At 48.9% G+C, this 19,255-nt stretch overlaps 1 protein-coding gene across 1 annotated transcript in view; it reads left to right on the forward strand.

The window, feature by feature from the left end:
* EEPD1 (endonuclease/exonuclease/phosphatase family domain containing 1) overlaps window positions 1-18,880 on the forward strand; it is a 120,101-nt gene extending 101,221 nt beyond the window's left edge. Inside the window, exons 3-7 of the mRNA XM_029049590.2 lie at window positions 3,912-4,022; window positions 9,789-9,923; window positions 12,896-13,034; window positions 16,817-17,011; window positions 18,087-18,880. Of these exons, the coding sequence (XP_028905423.1) occupies window positions 3,912-4,022; window positions 9,789-9,923; window positions 12,896-13,034; window positions 16,817-17,011; window positions 18,087-18,283 (777 nt within the window). The 3' untranslated portion in view covers window positions 18,284-18,880. The remainder of the gene's footprint in view (window positions 1-3,911; window positions 4,023-9,788; window positions 9,924-12,895; window positions 13,035-16,816; window positions 17,012-18,086) is intronic.
* Window positions 18,881-19,255: the final 375 nt, after the last annotated feature.

The following is a 19,255-nucleotide window of genomic DNA, read 5'->3' on the forward strand; positions in this document are numbered from 1 at the left end:
CAGAATAGATATTGAAACCCTATTTTATAAATGAAGTAGCTGAAGCTCAAAGAAGTTAAGTGACTTCCCCAAGGTCACATAGCAGTCATGTGCAGAGAAGCAGCATGGCTTTGTGGCAAGAGCATGGGCTTGGGAATCAGAGGTCGTGAGTTCTAATTCCAGCTCCACCTCTTGTCAGCTGTGTGACTTTGGGCAAGTCACTTCTCTGTGCCTCAGTTACCTGATCTGGAAAATGGGGATTAAGACTGAGCTCCACGTGGAACAACCTGATTTCCTTGTATCTTCCCCAGTGCATAGAACAGTGCTTGGCACATAGTAAACACTTAACAAATACCATCATTATTATTATTATTTTGTGGCAGAACAAGGATTAAAACCCCGGTCTTCTGACTCTCAGGCCCATGCTTTTTCCATTAGGCAACACTGGTCTTCTAAACACCTAACTGAATGTCAGTGAGTTTGCATGAATCTCCAATTTACTGAGTGTTTTTACTTTCTGGATGAAAATGAACTGCATTAGTTTTAGGGTTGAGAAGGTTTATGTTTCTGCTGCTAATAGTAATTACAATAACAGTGGTACTTGTTAAGAGGTCACTATGTGCCAGCCACTATACTAAGTGCTGGGGTAGATACAAGATTAACAGGTTGGACACAGTCCCTGTCCCATTTGCAGCTTCAGGTACACAGGCAGGCAGGTTCTTCCTTCACATCTCTAAATTCTGCCTTATCCTCTCCCTCCAAACTTCTATCACATTGATCTATGCCCTTATACTATCCTGTCTTGACTACCACATCAATCTCCTCAGTGACCGTCCTGCTTCCTTCCTCTTCCCACTCCAATCCATCCTTTACTCTGCTGCCCAGATCATTTTTCTTAAAAAAATGTTCAGTCCATATCTCACTACTCATCAGGAACCTCCATTGTTGCCCATCCACCTCCTCATCGAAGAGTATCTCCTTACCATCAACTTTAAAGCACTCCATCACCTTGCTCCCTCCTTATCTTTCCTCACCGATTTTCTGCTACAACCCAGTCCATATACTTTGCTCCTCTAATGCCAACTTGGTCACTCTTACCTATCTCACCACCAGCTGCTTGTCCATATTCTCTCTCTGGCCTGGAACTCCCTACCCCTTTGTATCTGACAGATCACTACTCTGACTGCTTTCAAAGCCTTATTAAGAACACATCTCCTTTAAGAGGCCTTTCTTGACTAAGCATCCCTCCCCTCTGCGTTGTCTGTGCACTTAGATCTTTACTCTTTAAGCACTTGATATTCACCCCACCCTCAGCCTCACAGCAGTTTTGAACATATTCAGAATTTATTGTAATGTCTGTCTTCCCCTCTAGACTGTAAGTTCCTTGTGGGAAGGGAGTATTGTACTCTCCCGAGTCTCTGCACATACTAAGTTCATCATCAATAGTATTGATTGATTGATTGATTGATTGAAGCAGGCAGACAGAGAGGTAGATAGGCAGGCTTAGTAAGCAAGTAGTTAGACAGCCAGGGAAGTAGTCAGGAAGGCAAACCGTCAAGGAGGCAGGGGGACAGGCAGGAAGAGAAACAGAGTGACAGGCTTGTATATGGGCAGGCAGGGAGGCAGCCAAACAGACTAGGCATTGTTTACTCCTTTAGATTTGTCTCTGCCCCTCTCCAGGACAGTCATGGGTCAGGCCTGGGGAAGTGAGAAGTAATCAACTTGAAAAAGGAGCCCAAAAGTCACAAATTAAATGCTGCAAATTCACAAGCCTTCTTCCCTGAAAAATAGACAGGATAATACCATAGTACCTGGTATTCCTCAGGCAGTTCAGAGAAACCTCCATGCCTTTTTAAGAAATGAAGAGCATTTCAAGGAAAAAGTCTTCTGGTAGGGTGACTGTGGGGCTGCCTTGGTGCTGACAGGGAAGCTGTCCGGCATGTGGTTTCCATGGAACTGACAGTCTGTGTGTCAGCCTGTTGGGTTCAGAAATATCTTTTGGCAGCTGCCAATGGGCCCCATTCCCTATGGCCAACTGTAACCCTCTACCCCCAGAGAGATGACCAGAATGGCATGGGAGCATTAAGGTCCAGGTGGAACCACCAATCATAGATTCAGAGCTACCCATCCACTGCCCAGCGGCCAGCCTCCTCACCAGCCTTTCTGTCTCTAGACTCTCCCTTCTCCAGTCCATACCTCACTCTGCTGCCTGGATCATTGTTCTAAAACATCTTTCTGCAAACTAAGCAAGCTCTTAGATTTCCTTACCCATGCCCCACAGTGACCTAAGAGGGGCACTATGTCCACAATTTTTTTAAGGTATTTGGTAAGTGCTTTCTATGTGCCAAGCACTGAACTAAATTCTGGTGTAGATGAAAGATAATCAGGTTAGGCACAGTCCAAGACCCACATGGGGCTCAACGTCTTAATCCTCTATTTCCAAATGAGGTAACTGAGACATAGAGAAATGAAGTGACTTGCCAAGGTCACAGTGCAGATAAATGGCAGAGGTAGAAATAGAACCCAGGTCCTCTGACTCCCAGGTCCGTGATTTTCCACTAGGCCGTGCCCTTTCAATCTAGTGGAGTTAGCACTGTCAGCGGGGGTGATTCAAGGGCACCATGACCACAGTTTTTTGTGGTATTTGCTAAATGCTTACTACATTCCAGCACTGTACTAAGTGCTGGTATAGATAAAAAGAAAATCGGGTTGGATCCAGTCCAAGTCTCATATGTGGCTTGAGGTCTTAATCCCCATTTTATAAATGAGGTAACTGAGGCACAGAGAAGTGAAGTGACTTGCCCATCACACAGCAGAGATAGGAATAGAACCCAGATTCTTTAAGCCCCAGGTCCATGCTCTTTCAATTCAGTGGAGTTAGCACTGTCCGTGGGGGTGACTCAAGGTTCAAGGGGTGCTCCTGGGCAAAACGGCAACCTTCAAAGGGCTCCCTTCTTCCGGGTCCACTTTGAGGACATTACAGGCATTGGCCACAAAGTCAGAGTGGCATCAGACTTTAGCTGAGAAGTGTAATTTGTTCTTCAGATAAAGTCCCTAGGTTTCTCGACTTATCTCCAGACCCTGCCTTTACTGTGCAGGTTGAGGCCAGAATTGCAGTGGTGATGTAGGGGTTGTCTGGTCTTTCCTGTCACTGGGTCTAGGTGAGGGGCACTGCAGCTTAAAGTAGTGAAAAGAGCATGGACCTGGGAATCAGAGGGCCTGGGTTCTAGTTCAGGCTCCACCATGAGTCTGCAAGTCATTTAACTTCTCTGTGCCTCAGTTTCCTCATCTGTAAAATGGAAATTAAATACCAGATCTTCCTACTGCTTAGACTGTGAGCCCCATGTAGCACAGGGACTGTGTCCAACTTGTTTATCTTGTATCAACCTGTAGTGATTAGTACAGGGCTTGGTACATAATGGGTTTTTAACAAATATCACTATTATTATTACTGTTATTATCATTGTTATTATCATTCAAATTTGTGCCTCACAGTCACTTGAAATTAGGCACAGTCATCTTGATTAACATGATTTATAACAGTCCTCTAGACTGTAAGGCAGGGAGTGTGTCTACCAACTCTTGTTATTGTAATCAATTAAGGAATCAATCAGGGTATTCATTGAGTATTTACTCTGTGCAGAGCCCTGTACTACCACTTGGTAGAGTACAGTACAACAGTTAGCAGACATGTTCCCTGTCCAGAAAGAGCTTACCAAGCACCAAGCACACAGTAGGCACTCATTAAACACCAATGATTGATTATTAAGCATTTACTATGTGCAGAGCACTGGGCTAAGTACAATGGAGTTGGGAGACACAATCCCGCTCAAGGAACTTCCAGTCTCCATCAGGTGGGTCTGTAAACAGTCCTATTAAATTTGCCAGTGACGCAGAAACCAACTTGGTACCAGAGTTATATGTCTTTGCAGTTCTGCATGGAGTTGAACCAGCCGACTCTGTCCAATATCCAGAGGTGGAAGCATCCTCGGGGATCCTGGAAGGCTGTGGTGTCTGAGAAGCCCTCGAGCTGGCGCTATAAGGTACATTCTCCAATGCCCTCGGTCCTCAGGAAGTTTGAGGTCTGGTCACTCTGCCCAAGGGCTGCCTTCCTTTCTCTTGGGCTCAGTTCTCGGCCCATGTTTGTGGCTGGCCCAGTGTTTGCATGGCACCTGGGACAACCTGCCTCCATCTGTCAAGAGTGCCAGCATAGCCCCTTCTCTCCAGTTGCACTATGTTTGCCTTACAGGGAAACTCACCCTGGACCTTTACTTTCTGGCCTGGGGGTGAACCCTGCTGGGCCACGGCAGCCTCCGGTCACCAAGGCCTCCCCATCATGGTGGGGCCCCATCAATCTCTGGGTTACCTACTCTTCCAGTGGGACCTGATCACTGGAAGCATCTCTTTCACTAGACGCACTGCCCAGTGTGTCGGTTGTTAGCTGACACAACTGCTCCATCTTTTTCAGCCTCTCTTACGTGATTCTATCCTGGCAGAGGCTAAGGGGGATGCCCACCCCACTGACACGCCCACCTTAGCATGCCGACCCTGGCCAGCCTAAAGCCACTGTGGCCAGGCCAAGGGGGAGCAGATGGGAGTCTTTCTCCTGACCACTGCAGGACCAACGTTGATCAACCTAAGAAGCAGTGTGGTGTGGCTTAATGGATAAAGCACAGGCTTGGGAACTAGAGGATCTGGGTCCCAATCCCAGCCCCACCACTTGCCTGTTGTGTCATCTTGGGCAAGTTACTTAACTTCTCTGGGCATCAGTTTTCTCAACAGCACATTGGAGATTAGACTTCTATACTCCCTCCTACTTAGACTGTGAGCTCTATGTGGGATAAGGACTGTATCTGGCCTGATTATCTTCTATTTACCCCAGCACTTAGTGCTTACCACATAGTAAATGCTTAACAAATACCATGAAAACCCCCCAACAAAACATAAAAATGTCTCTTTGAAGTCTCTCTAATGTCTGGAAGTGAGCACATCAAGGTACAGGCTGTGAGCTCAAACTTTTGTGCTTGCTACAAATCTATAGTGAAATCTGTGAATTCTAGGTCTCCAATCTGTCAACTTTTGGTAGTTCAAGTTAGAACAATATGGGTTTTAATGCCAGCTCTGCCCCTTGTCTGCTGTGTGACTTTGGTCAAGCCATTTAACTCCTCTATGCCTCTGTTGCCTCATCTGTAAAATGGGGATTAAGACTGTGAGCCCCGTGTGGAACATGGACTGTGTCCAAACTGATTAGCTTGGATCTACCCCGGAGCTTAGTACAGTGTCTGGGATATAGTAAGGATTTAACAAATACCAATAAAATAAAATAAAAATGTAATACACCAGGACTCTTTCTTTCAATTATGCCTTTAGGTTGGTTGCTGAATTAAAGTTAGTGCTTTCCTGCAAGTGGTGAGCTGGTAGGTATACCCAGCTGGGATTGTTCATTTAAAAAAAATTAAACTGATGAATCTAATTCAATTCTTTCAGAGAAGCAGCATGGCTTAGTGAATAGAGCATGGGCCTGGAAGTCAGAAGGATATGAGTTCTAATCCTGACTCTGCCACTTGTCTGCTGTGTTACCTTGGGTAGTTCACTTAACTTCTCTGTGCCTTAATTACCTGATCTGTAAAATGGGACATGGACAAGGCCCAACCTGATTTGTTTGTATCTACCCCAGCCTGGCACACAATAAGTGCTTAACAAATACCATTTAAAAACATCCAGATTTTAAGCACCTTCAGGTGATCCCCTTCTACCCTCAGACTCTGAGAAAGGCCAGAGATTTTACTTGACTCTGACATGACCAGGATGGGGAGAAACAAGAGGGCTTCACTCCCTCTTCCCACCTGCCTCTCTCCCCAGCCCTTGGAGCCCAGTTGGCCATTGGCAGGTTGGGCATCCATCCCATGCCTTCTCATGGGAGAGGGGAGCTTCTCTGTGGGGGATCTGTTGCCCCTTCCAGGGTCAAAGTTCATCAATCCATACTCCCCCATCTTGGCTACCCCCAGCAACCATGCTTGTGGCAGTCGATATGTTTGGAATTTGCCTGGCCCTGGAGCAGCACTGCCCCTACGTGTTAGAGATGCAGAAGCTGAGGAGCTAAGCAAGAGTGTGCAGCTACTCTGTGCTAGGCCCAACTAGGCCATCCCCCTGTATGGACAGGGCAGGGAGCTCTAAGTGACACTTTCAGAGTCTGATCTTTCCTTAGCCCAGGGACTGAGGGGACTGCTGGGAGTGGGTTGGGGAAGGGGCCTCTCCTCTCCTGCTCTCTCCTTTTAGCTCTCACGAGCTCCCAGCCTCTCCCCATGTCCAGGGGGACCTGTAAAAGTCCTTGAGATCCAGGTCTGTGAGGCAGGCAGTTGAAGAATGAAGCTAAAACGTATCCATCAAGATGAAGCAGCGGGGCAGTGACCACCCCACCTCTGGCCAGGCACCAGCAGAGTGGGCAGACCTAAACTCCAGGTTCCCCTCTCCCTGATCAGGGCCTGGGGCTTCAGGGACCACATTGAGCAGCAAGACTTTTCAGAGGAGGCAGGGGTGGGGGCTGCCAGCAGAGCAACAAATATTCACCCCTAGAGGGATGTGTTTCATCATCTGCTCCCAGCCAGGCTGGGATCAATTTTGGTTCTAAAGTGACCCCTCCATTCCCTTCAGACTCCCCATGGCCTCAGCGCTGTGAGGTTGGCTGCAACTCGGGGACCTAAGATGCAGGGAAGAAACAGAACCCAGTGCGGGAATTGTGCTTACTCAGTAATGATGTTAAATGCTTACCAGATGCTGAATGCTCTACTAGGCATTGGGGTTGATCCAAGACCATCAGGCCTTGACAGGTCCCTGTCCCAGCCAGGGCTCAGAGTCTTTTGGGAAAATCCTGGCAGGTGGGACTTGCAGACACTGGCCCAGTAGAACAAATTACAGACACTGGCCCAATAGAATAAATAGCCCATAACCCATTGGGCCCGAGACACATGCAATGAACTCTTCCAACAGAGAGGGTAGACAGTGATGGGTCACTCACTGAGGCCCAGGGATCAGGGGACTGTCTGTACTACTACAACTACTACTATTGGTATTTGTTCAGCACTCACTATTTCCCTAGCACTGAACAAAGTGCTGAGGTAGATGCAGGATAATCAGGTCCCACATGGGGCTCACAGTCTAAGTAAGGGGGGGAACAGGTATCAAATCCCCATTTTGCAGATGAGGAAACTGAGACACAGAGAAGTTAAGTAACTTGCCTTAGGTCATGCAGCAAGCAAGTGGCAGAGCTGGGATTAGAATCCAGGTCATCTGACTACCAGGCCTAGGCTCTTTCCATTAGACCACACTGCTTTCCCACCAACCCAGCCCAGTAGGTGCCGGGCACTGGGCAGCACTCTACAAAGTGCTGAGGTAGATACAAGATAATCAGGTCCCACATGGGGCTCACAGTCTAAGTAGGAGTGGGAACAGGTGTCAAACCCCCATTTTACAGATGAGAAAACTGAGACACAGAGAAGTTAAGTAAAATTGCTTTAGGTCACACAGCAAGCAAGTGGCAGAGCTGGGATTAGAACTCAGGTCCTTTGACTCCCAGGCCTGGGCTCTTTTCACTAGACCACATCATTTTCCCACCAACCCAGCCCTGAGGGCACTGGGCACTTCACAGCAATTTTCCACCATCTACTGGCCAGCATTGTTCATTTTTCCATCATCCTGCTCAGAGTTGACCATCCCACCAGCTGCCGACCAGAAGCTCAAGGGTCATGCCAAGAGAAAAGAGAGAAAAGATTTGGGATACTGTTGGTTTGTCAGAGAGATGAGGGGAACTGGACTGGGCTCAGGTTGTCCAAGTTTGCCAAGAACCTGGACAGCGCCTAAAGTGGTTCAGAGAATAGATCCGATCAGCTTCCATTTACTATCTTCACCAGAGTTTGGTACATTACTTAACATAATGCTTAACAAATACCTCCAAAAAGAGAAAATAGAGTGGCTCGCCAGTGCCCCCAAGAGGCTGAGGATGGAGGAGGAAGCTGGCAAGCAAAGAGGAAGTTCTTTAATCTTGCACTGTAGCAGGTGGTGTAAGCAGTGGCCTTTGGCCAGGCGTGGGAACAATTTGGGGTTTGGAGAGACTCTCTGGCTCAGCCTGGGAAAGTGTCTTCTCCAACTAATCTGCCAAAATGCCCAACAAGCACTGCCCACCAAGGGCAGGGGCAGGTGGTGGAGAATATGCCATCCTTACTCCTGAGTCTGCCCGTCTTAACAAGAACACAGGAAACACACTCTCTTTCTCTGTTTTTGAACTTTGGCTCTGGAAATCAGTTTCTGCCCCGCAGTTTTGTCTCCAAGAAAGTTTGGGGACAATGGGGTACTTTGTCAGTGGGGCGAGAGATTGGGCTCTAGGTCACATCGCTTGAGAGGTTTTTTTAGTTATTGTTGATGTTTGGGTTTTTTTTTTGTTTGGTTGGTGTTTTTCTGGTGAAGGTGAAGAGGTTATGGTAGCGCTTAGAACAGTGCTTGGCACATAGTAAGCGCTTAACAAATACCAACATTATTTATTAAGTGCTTTCTATGTGCCAGAACTGCTCTAAGTGCTGGGGTAGATACAAGCTAATCAGGTTGGACATGTTCCCTGTCCCACTTGGGGCTCACAGTCTAAATAGAAAGGAGAACAGGTTTTCAGTCCCCATTTTACAGATGAGGGAAAAGAGGCATAAAGAAGTTAAATGACTTGCCCAAGGTCACAAACAGCAGGCAAGTGGTTGAGCCAGGATTAGAACCCAGGTTCCCTGACTTTCAGGACTGTGCCCTTTCCACTAGGCCACACTGCTTCTCATGCTACTATTCATGTTTTTTCTAGAGTAGTATAATAATAATAATGATAGTAATTGTATTTGTTAAGTGCTTACTATGTGCAAAGCATTGTTCTAAGCTCTGGGGGGATACAAGGAGATCAGGTTGTCCCATGTGGGGTTCACAGTTTTAATCCCCATTTTACAGATGAGGTAACTGCGGCACAGAGAAGTTAAGTGACTTGCCCACATAGCTGGCAAGCGGCAGAGGCAGGATTAGAACCCATGACCTCTGACTCCCGAGCCCAGGCTCTTTCCGCTGAACCAGTATAGCTGGGCAGCAACCCCTAGAAGCCCATGCAGGTCCCTTATACCACCAGAGTTGTTGGACTCTGAACGTTTGTGGAGTTTTTAGGTGTTAGTTGGTATTTATATTATTTCATCTTTCCTACCAGATCTGCCACCCTATCTGATCCACACTCCTCCCCAGAGGGAGCAGAAGGAGCAGTGCTGCCTATCCTAGTATATATATCCAGACACGGGCCTGGGAGTCAGAAGGATCTGAGTTCTATTCCCAGCTCCACCACTTGTCTGCTGTGTGAGCTTAGGCAAGTCACTTAACCTCTCTGTGCCTCAGTTACTTAATCTGTAAAATGGGGAATAAGACTGTGAGATCCATGTGGGACATGAACTGTGTCCAACTTGATTAGCTTGTATCTGTCTCAGCACTTTGTACAGTCTTTGGCACATTGTAAGCACTTAACAAATATTATTATTATTGTCATTATCATTTTTATTATTTTTAGATTGTGAGTCCCTAGGGGACCAGAACTGTGTCTCTCATACACACTGTCCCAATGCTTAGCACAGTTTTCTGCACACAGTAAAGGCTTAATAAGTGCTATGACTACTGTTGCACTCCCTTATGTGTGCATATTGTGCTGGACCCTGGGGATACTTGGGGGAGGGGGTTTCATTCTCCCCATCACAAAGTGAGTCCTGGTAACCTTTTCCCATGCTGTGCCTTCCCTGATACAGACCCCAGAGTACTCGGGCTTCCTGTGGGACGCCTCAGCTGGCATAGAGCTGAAGGGGAGCCTCTCTCTGGACATTGTGCAAACCAATGGCAATGGAAAGCCAGCAGGCCCTCACCCGTATCTCGTCCGTTTCCAGGTAACAATCTCTAGCCGGGCTCGTGGCCGCTGCTGAGTAAGGGCAAAAGCTCAATCCATTTCATTCATTGCGCATTCAGCCTGGGAGAGGGGGCAGTGTTCCGGACAGCTCGGTGTTGGCTTTGTGGCTCTTGGGACAGAGGGGAGGAGGGTGGGTACTGGAGGGCAGGGAGTGTCCAGAGTGTTGGGAGGTGGAGTGGAAGCAGGAGGCGGGGTCTGACCTCTTGGTCTTTTGGGGTTAGTGCCTTGCTTGGGGTTGGGCCCAGTAGGGTGGGAAGACAATCAATCAGTTAATCAGTGGCATTTATTGAGTGTTTGCTTTGAGCAAAGCACTGTATTAGGTGCTTGGGAAAGTACAGTACAGTAATAATAATAATAATTATGGTATTAGTTAAATGCTTACTATGTGCCAAGCATTGTTCTAAACACTGGGGTACAAGGTAATCAGGTTGTCCCACGTGGGGTTCACAGACTTAATCCCCATTTTCCAGATGAGGTAACTGTGGCACATTGAAGTTAATTGGCTTGCCCAAAGTCACACAGCTGACAAGTGCTAGAGCCAGTAATAATAATAATAATGTTGGTATTTGTTAAGCGCTTACTATGTGCAGAGCACTGTTCTAAGCGCTGGGGTAGACATGGGGAATCAGGTCGTCCCACGTGGGGCTCACAGTCTTAATCCCCATTTTACAGATGAGGTAACTGAGGCCCAGAGAAGTGAAGTGACTTGCCCACAGTCACACAGCTGAGAAGTGGCAGAGCTGGGATTCGAACTCATGACCTCCGACTCCAAAGCCCGTACTCTTTCCACTGAGCCACGCTGCTTCTAAAGTTGGTAGACATGACCTCTACCCTCAAGGAGCTACCAGTCCTGTAGGATGAGCTTGAGCAGGGAAAGCATGAGCTGGAGTGTTCACCCAGCGAGGAATTGAGAGCTGGGTCACGGCAGTTCTCCCTTCCTCTCCCTCCTGCCCCATTCCCAGGACCTGCCCCTCCTTCACTGCCTGCTATCCAGGAAAACCCTGCAGGGAAGAGCAGGCTGGTGGAAACTGTAGATTGGAAGTTACTTGTGGGCGAGGATCATGTCTACCAACTGCATCGTAGTGTATTTTCCCAAGGACTTAGAACAATGCTCTTCACATAGTAAATGCTCAGTAAACACCATTGACTGATTGATCAGCTGGGAGGCAATGGTCAACTTTAAAACCTGTAGGCCCAGGGCCCTAATGTTTTGAACTGAAATCCAATACCAGTCATCAACTACCTGAGGCCAAGTGGTCCCTCCCTCCATCCTTTCTGGGCGTTGCCTCCCATTCCATCCCCTCCCAGCATTCCCCTCCCCCCACCAACCACCAATGGAGCTTGGGGGTCTGATTTTTTTAATGGTATTTGTGAAGGGTTTATTATGTACTTAAGCACTGAGGGTAGACTCAAGGTAATAAGATTGGACACAGTCCCTATCCCACATAGAACTCACATTCTTAATCACCATTTTATGGATGAGAGAACTGAGTCACAGAGAAATGAAGTGATTTGCCCAAGGTCACTCAGAGGACATGTGGCAGAGGCAGGATTAGAACCCAGGTCCTTTGACTTCCAGGCCTGAGTTCTTTCCCCTAATTTACTGCTTCCCTGATTTGATTTGATTTGATTTCCTAGTGCTGGATTTCACTCTTCAACCCTGGAGAAGCTGATGGGTGGGCCGATCCCAAGAGGAGGAGGGAAGAAGAGAAAGGCAGAAAAGGTGGCAGGGAAGCACCAGGTTGAACCCAAACAAGGATCCTGGGAGTGGCAGCCTGATTGTTCTGCAGTGACAAATAGGGCACAGGCATGGCAGGTTGCTTTTGCCCTGGTTTGAGATCTGCACCTTTCCTCCCTCTCCTGGCCTCATTCCAGGGCCTCCTGGCCCCCAGGGAGCAGGTTGGGGAACAGGCACATGCAAATCAGTGAGGCCTAGTGGAAAGAGCATGAACCTGGGAGTCAGAAGATCTGGGTTCTAATCCTAGTTCTGCGGGGTGACCTCAGGTAAGTCATCTAACTTCTTGGCGCCTCAGTTTCCTCATCTGAAAAATGGGGATTCAAGACCTGTTCTCACTTCTCCTTGGACTGTGAGCGCCTCGTGAAACAGGGTCACTGTCCAACCCAATTAACTCATATCTCCCCCAGCACTGGGCACTTTGAAAGTGCTTAACACATACCATTGTTATCATTATCATTAGTACTAATGTTATTTTCCCCAAACAGCTTGGCCTGGTGGATCGAACACAGGTCTAGGAGGCCGAAGGACCTAGGTTCTAGTGCTAGCTCTTTTAGTTGTCTGCTGTATGATCTTGGATAAGTCGCTTAAATTCTCTGCTCAGTTACCTCATCTGTAAAATGGGGATTAAGACTGTGAGTCCCATGTGGGACACAGACTGTGTCCAAACTGATAAGCCTGTGTCTATTTCAGTGCTTAGTACAGTCCCTGGCACATAGCAAGTACTTAGCAAATACCAGAAAAAGAACAAAACAATAACCAGCAAAGTTCCTCAGAGTCCCGATGACACAGATTTTACAGACCCCAATGGGTGCTGGGCACAGGCCCTGCCCTCAGAGGGAGCTCTTTCTCTGGCCTCATTAACTTGGGTGGATGGCATGCCAGTGGGAACAGGGTGCCACCTTATTAATTGGCCTCCCTGTGAACCTGACACTTTCCAACAACAGCTCTTCCAGGACTGGCTGGTTAACAGCCACATGGAACTGCCAGCTGTGCCCCCTCCAGGCGTGCTGGGTCTACGAATCAAGATTTCGATGCCAGCGGGGTGAACTCTGAGCACAGGGGTGGGCATGAGCAGGGGAGGGAGCCACCAGTCCTGTGCATGAGGGGAACGGGGCCAGTGTGGTGAGGGCTCAGGTAGATCTATGGGGTAACAGGCCAGGCTTGGCTCTAGGATCACTGACCCTCTTCTGGTCCTGCTGCTTCCTCCTGCCCAGGTTGGGACAAACCACCTCTCATTGGTTAACCTCCACCTCACACCACCATCTTCTCCCGAGGCAGACGAGACGGAGCGGAGTCCTGGCGAGAGCCGCAGCTTAGCGCCCTTTGCCCAGACTCTGCAAGAGTTGCTGAAAGGTAGGGAATCCGTTTCCCTAGGGGCCAGGGATCGTGGCCATTTGTCCAGACCTAAACTGAACAGTCTGGTTTTCCAAGTCTGTTCTGATCGATCAATGATATTTATGGAGCATCTACGGTGTGCAGAGCTCTGTATTGAGCACTTGGGAGTAAGTAGGCACAATCCCTGCCCTCCACAAGTTTTTACAAGCAGATAGCCCATGACCCAGTAAACAACTATGGTCCCTCTAGTTGCTGTGTGCTCTGAGCCAGGCTTCTGGCTTCACAGCAAGGCCTAGCATGAGGCCTTATTAATTGGCCTCCGTGAACCTGACACTTTTCCAACAACAGCTCTTCCAGGGCTGACTGGTCAACAGCTATATGGAACTGCCAGCTGTGCCCCCTCCAGGCATGCTGGGCCTACGAATCAAGATTTCGATGCCAGTGGGCTAGGTGATGTGGAGGTCTAGGGGGATTTGGGAATTTTGTTGATGTTGAGGGGAAGCCTAGTGCTGGTCCTTTCCCTAGCTGGCGCCTGGCTACTTGGTGCGAGGCCAGGGCTGCTCTGACCTGCTCCGTTGTTCGGGCCGTCCCCCCCCCCCCCAATGATGCTGGGGTTGTGGGCTCCAGCCAGACCCCTCGCTGCCTGTGGGGACTCCAATCCTGCACTAGTGAGGTCAGGCAGGAATGCGGAGGGATCCTCCAGATCCCAGGTCCCCCTGCATTGCAAAACCCCAGAGCTCCTGACTGGAAGCCTGAAAAGCAGAATGGCCTAGTAGAAAGAGCCCAGGAGGATCTGGGTTCTAATCCCTGCTTTGTCAGTTACTTGCTGCATGACCTCGGGCAAATCACTTCTTCACTTCTTGAGGGCCTTAGTTTCCACATCTGAAAAATGGGGATTCAATTCCTGTTCTCTCTCCTCTTGAGATGTGACCCCATGTGGGATGGGAACTGTGTCTGACCTGTTTATCTTGTATTCACCTCAAAGCTTCGTACAGAGTTAGTGCTTATTGTAGTCTCCTAAGAGCTTAGTACAGTTCTGTGCAAACAGTAAGCATTCAATTTATAATATTGATTGATTGGCTTCTTGATTGATTGAATTATTTCTTCCTTTAAGGACCTTACATCTAGTGAGAGAGACAGATACAAAGATAATAACTCCTAGGGAAGTGAAAGACTATAAAGATCTTTTTATGTTATTTGCTAATTGCTTCCTATGTGTCAAGCACTGTTCTAAGCGGTGGTGTAGATGCAGATTTATTAGGCTAGATAAAGTCCTTGACTGTGACTCACAGTCTAAGTGGGAAAGAGAACAGATATCTGAACCCCTATTTGGTAATTGAGGAAACCGAGACACAGACAAGTGAAGTGACATGCTCAAGATCACACAGCAGGCAAGTGGCAGTACCAGGATTAGAACACCGATCCTCTGGCTCCCAGGCCTGCAATTCATCCTCTAGGCTGCTTCCCAAGTGCAAAACTTCTAAAGCCCACTGTGTGATGGGGTCCAACAGAAAGGGCCCAGGCCTGGTAGTCAGAGGACTTGGGTTCAAATTCCAGCTCCACTACTTGCTTTCTGAGTATGTTACCTTGGGTAACTCACTGAACTTCTCTGTGCCACGGTTTCTCCTCTGTAAAATGGGAATTCAATGATCTGTTCTCCCTCCTGTCTAGACTGTGAACCCCAGGTGGGACAGGGACTGTGTATGATCTGCTTACACTGTAGCTACTCCAGTGCTTTGCATATGATAGCATTTAACAAATGTCATAATTATTATTATAATTTATTATTAGGGTGGGGGCTAGCATCTCAACCTCCACAGCCTTTGGCCAGCGAGCTGGTGGAGGGTAGTGGGGGGCAGTGGGTTCATACCCCATTCTGAACCTGGGCTTACCCTGACCTCAGTGCCCTCCTGTCTGTGTTCCCTGCGCACTTTCCCACCCTGCCTGTCCCTGAGGTGGTCTCTTCTCCCCCATGCAGGCCCCTGTCACTTCTTCAATGCCTTATCCCCCTACTTCCTGCCCTGCCACCCTGATGCTGGCTGGGGTTCTAGAGAGAGAAGCAAGGATGGGGGGCAGCAGAATGGGAAGCCCCAGGGCACATGCTGAGGAGTGAGGTGGGGAGACGCCACCCCAGGGCGAGAGACCCTGCTGCCCCATGCCCCAGGCTGTGGCCCACCACCCATGCACTCACCAGGTCCGGACCTGGGCCAAGCCCTCCCCGCTTCCTCCAGTCACTCTCCTGGCTCAGACATGGACATGGGACCCAGTCCGACCAGCTGAGTCTCAGGCCGAGGGACAACAGGGCTAACCTCCTGCAGATGCAGACCTCAGCGGGGCAGAAACTTCAAGCCAGGAGCTGCATGACCCCCACTGCACCCTGCCCTGTCCCATTGCTCCCTTCTTGACCTGTCCTGTCATTCATTCATTCAATCTTATTTATTGAGTGCTTACTTTGTCCAAAGCAAATGGACAGGCATCAATATCATCAATGTAAATAAATAGAATTATAGATATATATGTCATTAATAAAATAGAATAATAAACATACATATATACATAAATGCTGTAGGGTGGGGACGGGGGTAGAGTAGAGAGAGGAAGTAGGGACGATGGGCAGGGAAGGAGGAGCAGAGGAAAAGGGGGGCTCAGTCTGGGAAGGCCTCCTGGAGGAGGTGAATTTCAGTAGGGCTTTGAAGGAGGAAAGTGTGCTTGTTTTTGCAGATAATAATAATGATGATGATGGTATTTGTTAAACGTTTACTATGTGCCAAGCGCTGTTCTAAACATTGGGGTAGATACAAGGTAATTCAGTTGTCCCATTTGGGGCTTACAGTCTTAATCCCCGTTTTACAGATGAGGTAACTGAGGCACAGAGAACTTAAGTGGTTTGCCCAAGGTCACATAGCAGACAAGTGGCAGAGCCGAGATTAGAACCCACGCCTTCTGACTCCCAAACCTGTGCTCTTTCCACTGAGCCATGCTGCTTCTCATGAGGAGGGAGGGCATGTGAGATGTGAGGAGGGAGGGCATTCCAGGCCAGAGGTGGGACATGGGCCAGGGGTCGACAGCGGAACAGGCGAGAACAAGGCACAGTAAGGATGCTGCCCTATCACCCACCACATCCTGCCCTGCCTCATTCCTCCCTTCCTGCCCTTTCCTGCCACCCTGTCCTGCCCTGACATCCAAACCCACGTTACCTTGCCTTGTCTAATCCTACTCTGCCTTGTACTTTCCTGCTCAGTCCCTCCATCCTGCCTTTTCTCATCCAACCCTACCCTGTCCTATTCTGTCCTACACTACCATAACCTGCCCTGGCCCACCCTGTCTTGTCCTGCCCTGCCCCACCCTGTTCTATCCTGCCCTGCCCGGTCCCACCTTTCCCTGCCCCACCCCACCCAGGTCCACCCTGCCCTGCCCTAACCCTGTCCTGGCCTGCTCTGCCCTGCTTCAATCTGTCCTGTCTTGTCCTGTCCCATTCTGCCCTATCCTATCCCTACCATGCACTGCCCTAGTCCACCCTTCCTGACTGTCCTATCCTGTCCTGCCCTGCACCACCTTATCCTGTCCTGCACTGCACCACGCTGTCCTCTCCTGCACCTCCCTGCCCAACCCTGCCCAGCCCCCAGCCTGCCATACCCTGTCATGTCCTGCCCTACCATATCTTGCCCTATCCTACCTTGTCCTGCCCTTCCCCACCCTGCCCTGCCCTGCCCGACTCTGTCCTGTGCTACCCTGCCTTGTTCTGTCATTATGGTGCCCTGAGCAGCTTGGTCTAACCTCCCTTCTGTCCCCACTTCCAGGAGATAAAGAGTTGGTCCTCCTGGGGGATTTTGGCCAAGGCCCAGAAAGCAGCGACCATGATGTCTTGCGGAAAGAAAAATTCCATCCCTTAGTCCCTGCTGGCACCTTCACCAACATCAGCACCAAGGCCCCACAAGGATCCCTGGCCTTGCACAACATCTGGCTCAGTCACAGCTTGAAGAAGGTTTTCACAGGTAATTTATAGACACCCACCACACACACAGGCACACAGACATATACTTATACTCAGAAACACACCAACATATAGCCACACCATCACACAGACATGTTCACACATGGACACTCACACACAGATACACACTACATAGAAACATAATCACACAGACACATTCATATGCAGTTACACGCAGACACAAACGCTCACACCCAATCACTGACACATTGTCACAATTGGAATCACACATACACACTAATTCACAGACACGAAGAGACACACACTGCCTGGGCACACACTGATACACAGTCACACAAATGTGCACCTCACAGATACACAATCACACAGACATACATAATCACCCACACAAATTCAATCACTGACACATAGCTTGCTTGTATCCACCCCTGTGCTTAGTTCAGTGCCTGGCACCTAGTAAGCGCTTAGCAAATGCCATAATAATTATTATCATTATTATTATTGCAGCATGGCCTAGTGGAAAGAGCACAGGCCTGGTCATCAGAGAACCTGGGTTCTAATCCTGGCTCCTCCATGAAGCTGCTGTGTGACCTAGGGCAAGTCACTTAACTTCTCTGTGCCTCAGTTTCTCCATCTGTAAAATAGGGATTTAATACCTGTTCTCCCTCCTCCTTAGACTGGGGCATTCTGTGGGATAAGATTATCTTTTATCTACCCCAGTGCCTTAGTACAGTGCTTGGTACTTAATAATACCACTATTATAATTATTATTATAGTTACATACAGACACACATCCTTTCTCATAGACACACACTGCCCAGGCACACACTCACACACAATCACACAGTCATATCGTGCACACACACCGTGACATGTGCACACATTAACACATAGACTCACATAACATACACACACACACACACACACACACACACACACACACACAAACCTCTTCTCCCCTTCCCAAACCCAGCACTTTGAGGAATAGATTTCTGCCTGTTGGGAGGCAGAGGGGGCCCCTTTGCCCACCAACCCCCCATCTCCCACCCCACACCGAGCATCTCTACGCTGACATGGTTTCTCAGCTCTCATGTTGTGTGTCCCTCCTCATGCAGGCCACTGGGCCGTGGTCAGAGAAGGCCTAACGAACCCCTGGATTCCAGACAACTGGTCGTGGGGCGGGGTGGCGTCGGAGCACTGCCCTGTCTTGGCCGAGATCTACACTGAGCACTGGGGCCGGAGTGAGGGGACAGGGACCAGCGACGGCGGCCCTGAAGGGAGGCCTGAAGCAAACTCCAAGCCCGAGCGGTGATGAGCCAGAGCTCCCTTCCCCACAGCCCGGTGGGGGTGGGCAGCCTGGGGGCGTGGGTGGGTGGGCAGATGGAGGCCATGGCCCCCCAGGTTTTGGTAGCTGGACGGGGCCCTGGGACAGCATTTTCTGCCTTAGGGAGAAAGCATCAGGGATGTGGAGTTACCTGATGACCTCCCTCTGGGAGTGCAGGTTGCAGGGGAGAGGTGAGTGTCTCATTGCTCTTGGTGGGTGAGATCCTGGAGGGGGACCCCATAGGCACCGTCTGCCCCTGGTGTTCAAATCAGAAATGACATGGAGAAATGAAATGCACTTTTAGTTTGAAGCCACTGTTCACTCTGCCTATCCTGGATGGCAGTTGCTGTTGGACAGAGAGAGAAAGAGAGAGAGAGATAAAGAAATAGAGATACTCAGAGACAGAGAGAAGAGAGAGATGAGGTGGGAGGGTGAGATGTTCTTTAGAAAATGTCAGTAATTAGTTAATTATGAATACAGCCCTTGAGAGCAGTGTTATTATTAAATAACATTTGTTTCTGACTGGTGTGTGATATCCGGGCTGAAAATGATAATAAATGTTTGGCAGGATTGCTGCACTCTCAAGTTTGTTTTACCCTGGGTGTGTAGGGTTGGAACCTTCCCCACTTACTTTTAGGCGTTTACCATGTAACTTGGGTCTCGGTGATCCCTTTGATTCTCCCTCCCAACCCAGGCATATTTCTTTCTTAGGGCATTTATTATGTGTTTACTATGTCCCAGGAACTGTAATGGGGAAGATACAAGTTAATCAGGTTGGACATAATCCATGGCCCACATGGGGCTCACAATCTTAATCCCCATTTACAGACGAGGTAACTGAAGCAAGAAAAGTTAAGTGACTTGCCCAAGGTCACACAATAGAGAAGTATTGGAGTCAGGATTAGAACTCAGGTCTTTAGCCATCATTGGTATTGCCATTATTGCCCACATGGCCAGTGC

This window comes from Ornithorhynchus anatinus, chromosome 21 (genome assembly GCF_004115215.2).
Source record: "Ornithorhynchus anatinus isolate Pmale09 chromosome 21, mOrnAna1.pri.v4, whole genome shotgun sequence".
NCBI classification, from domain to species: Eukaryota; Metazoa; Chordata; class Mammalia; order Monotremata; family Ornithorhynchidae; genus Ornithorhynchus; species Ornithorhynchus anatinus.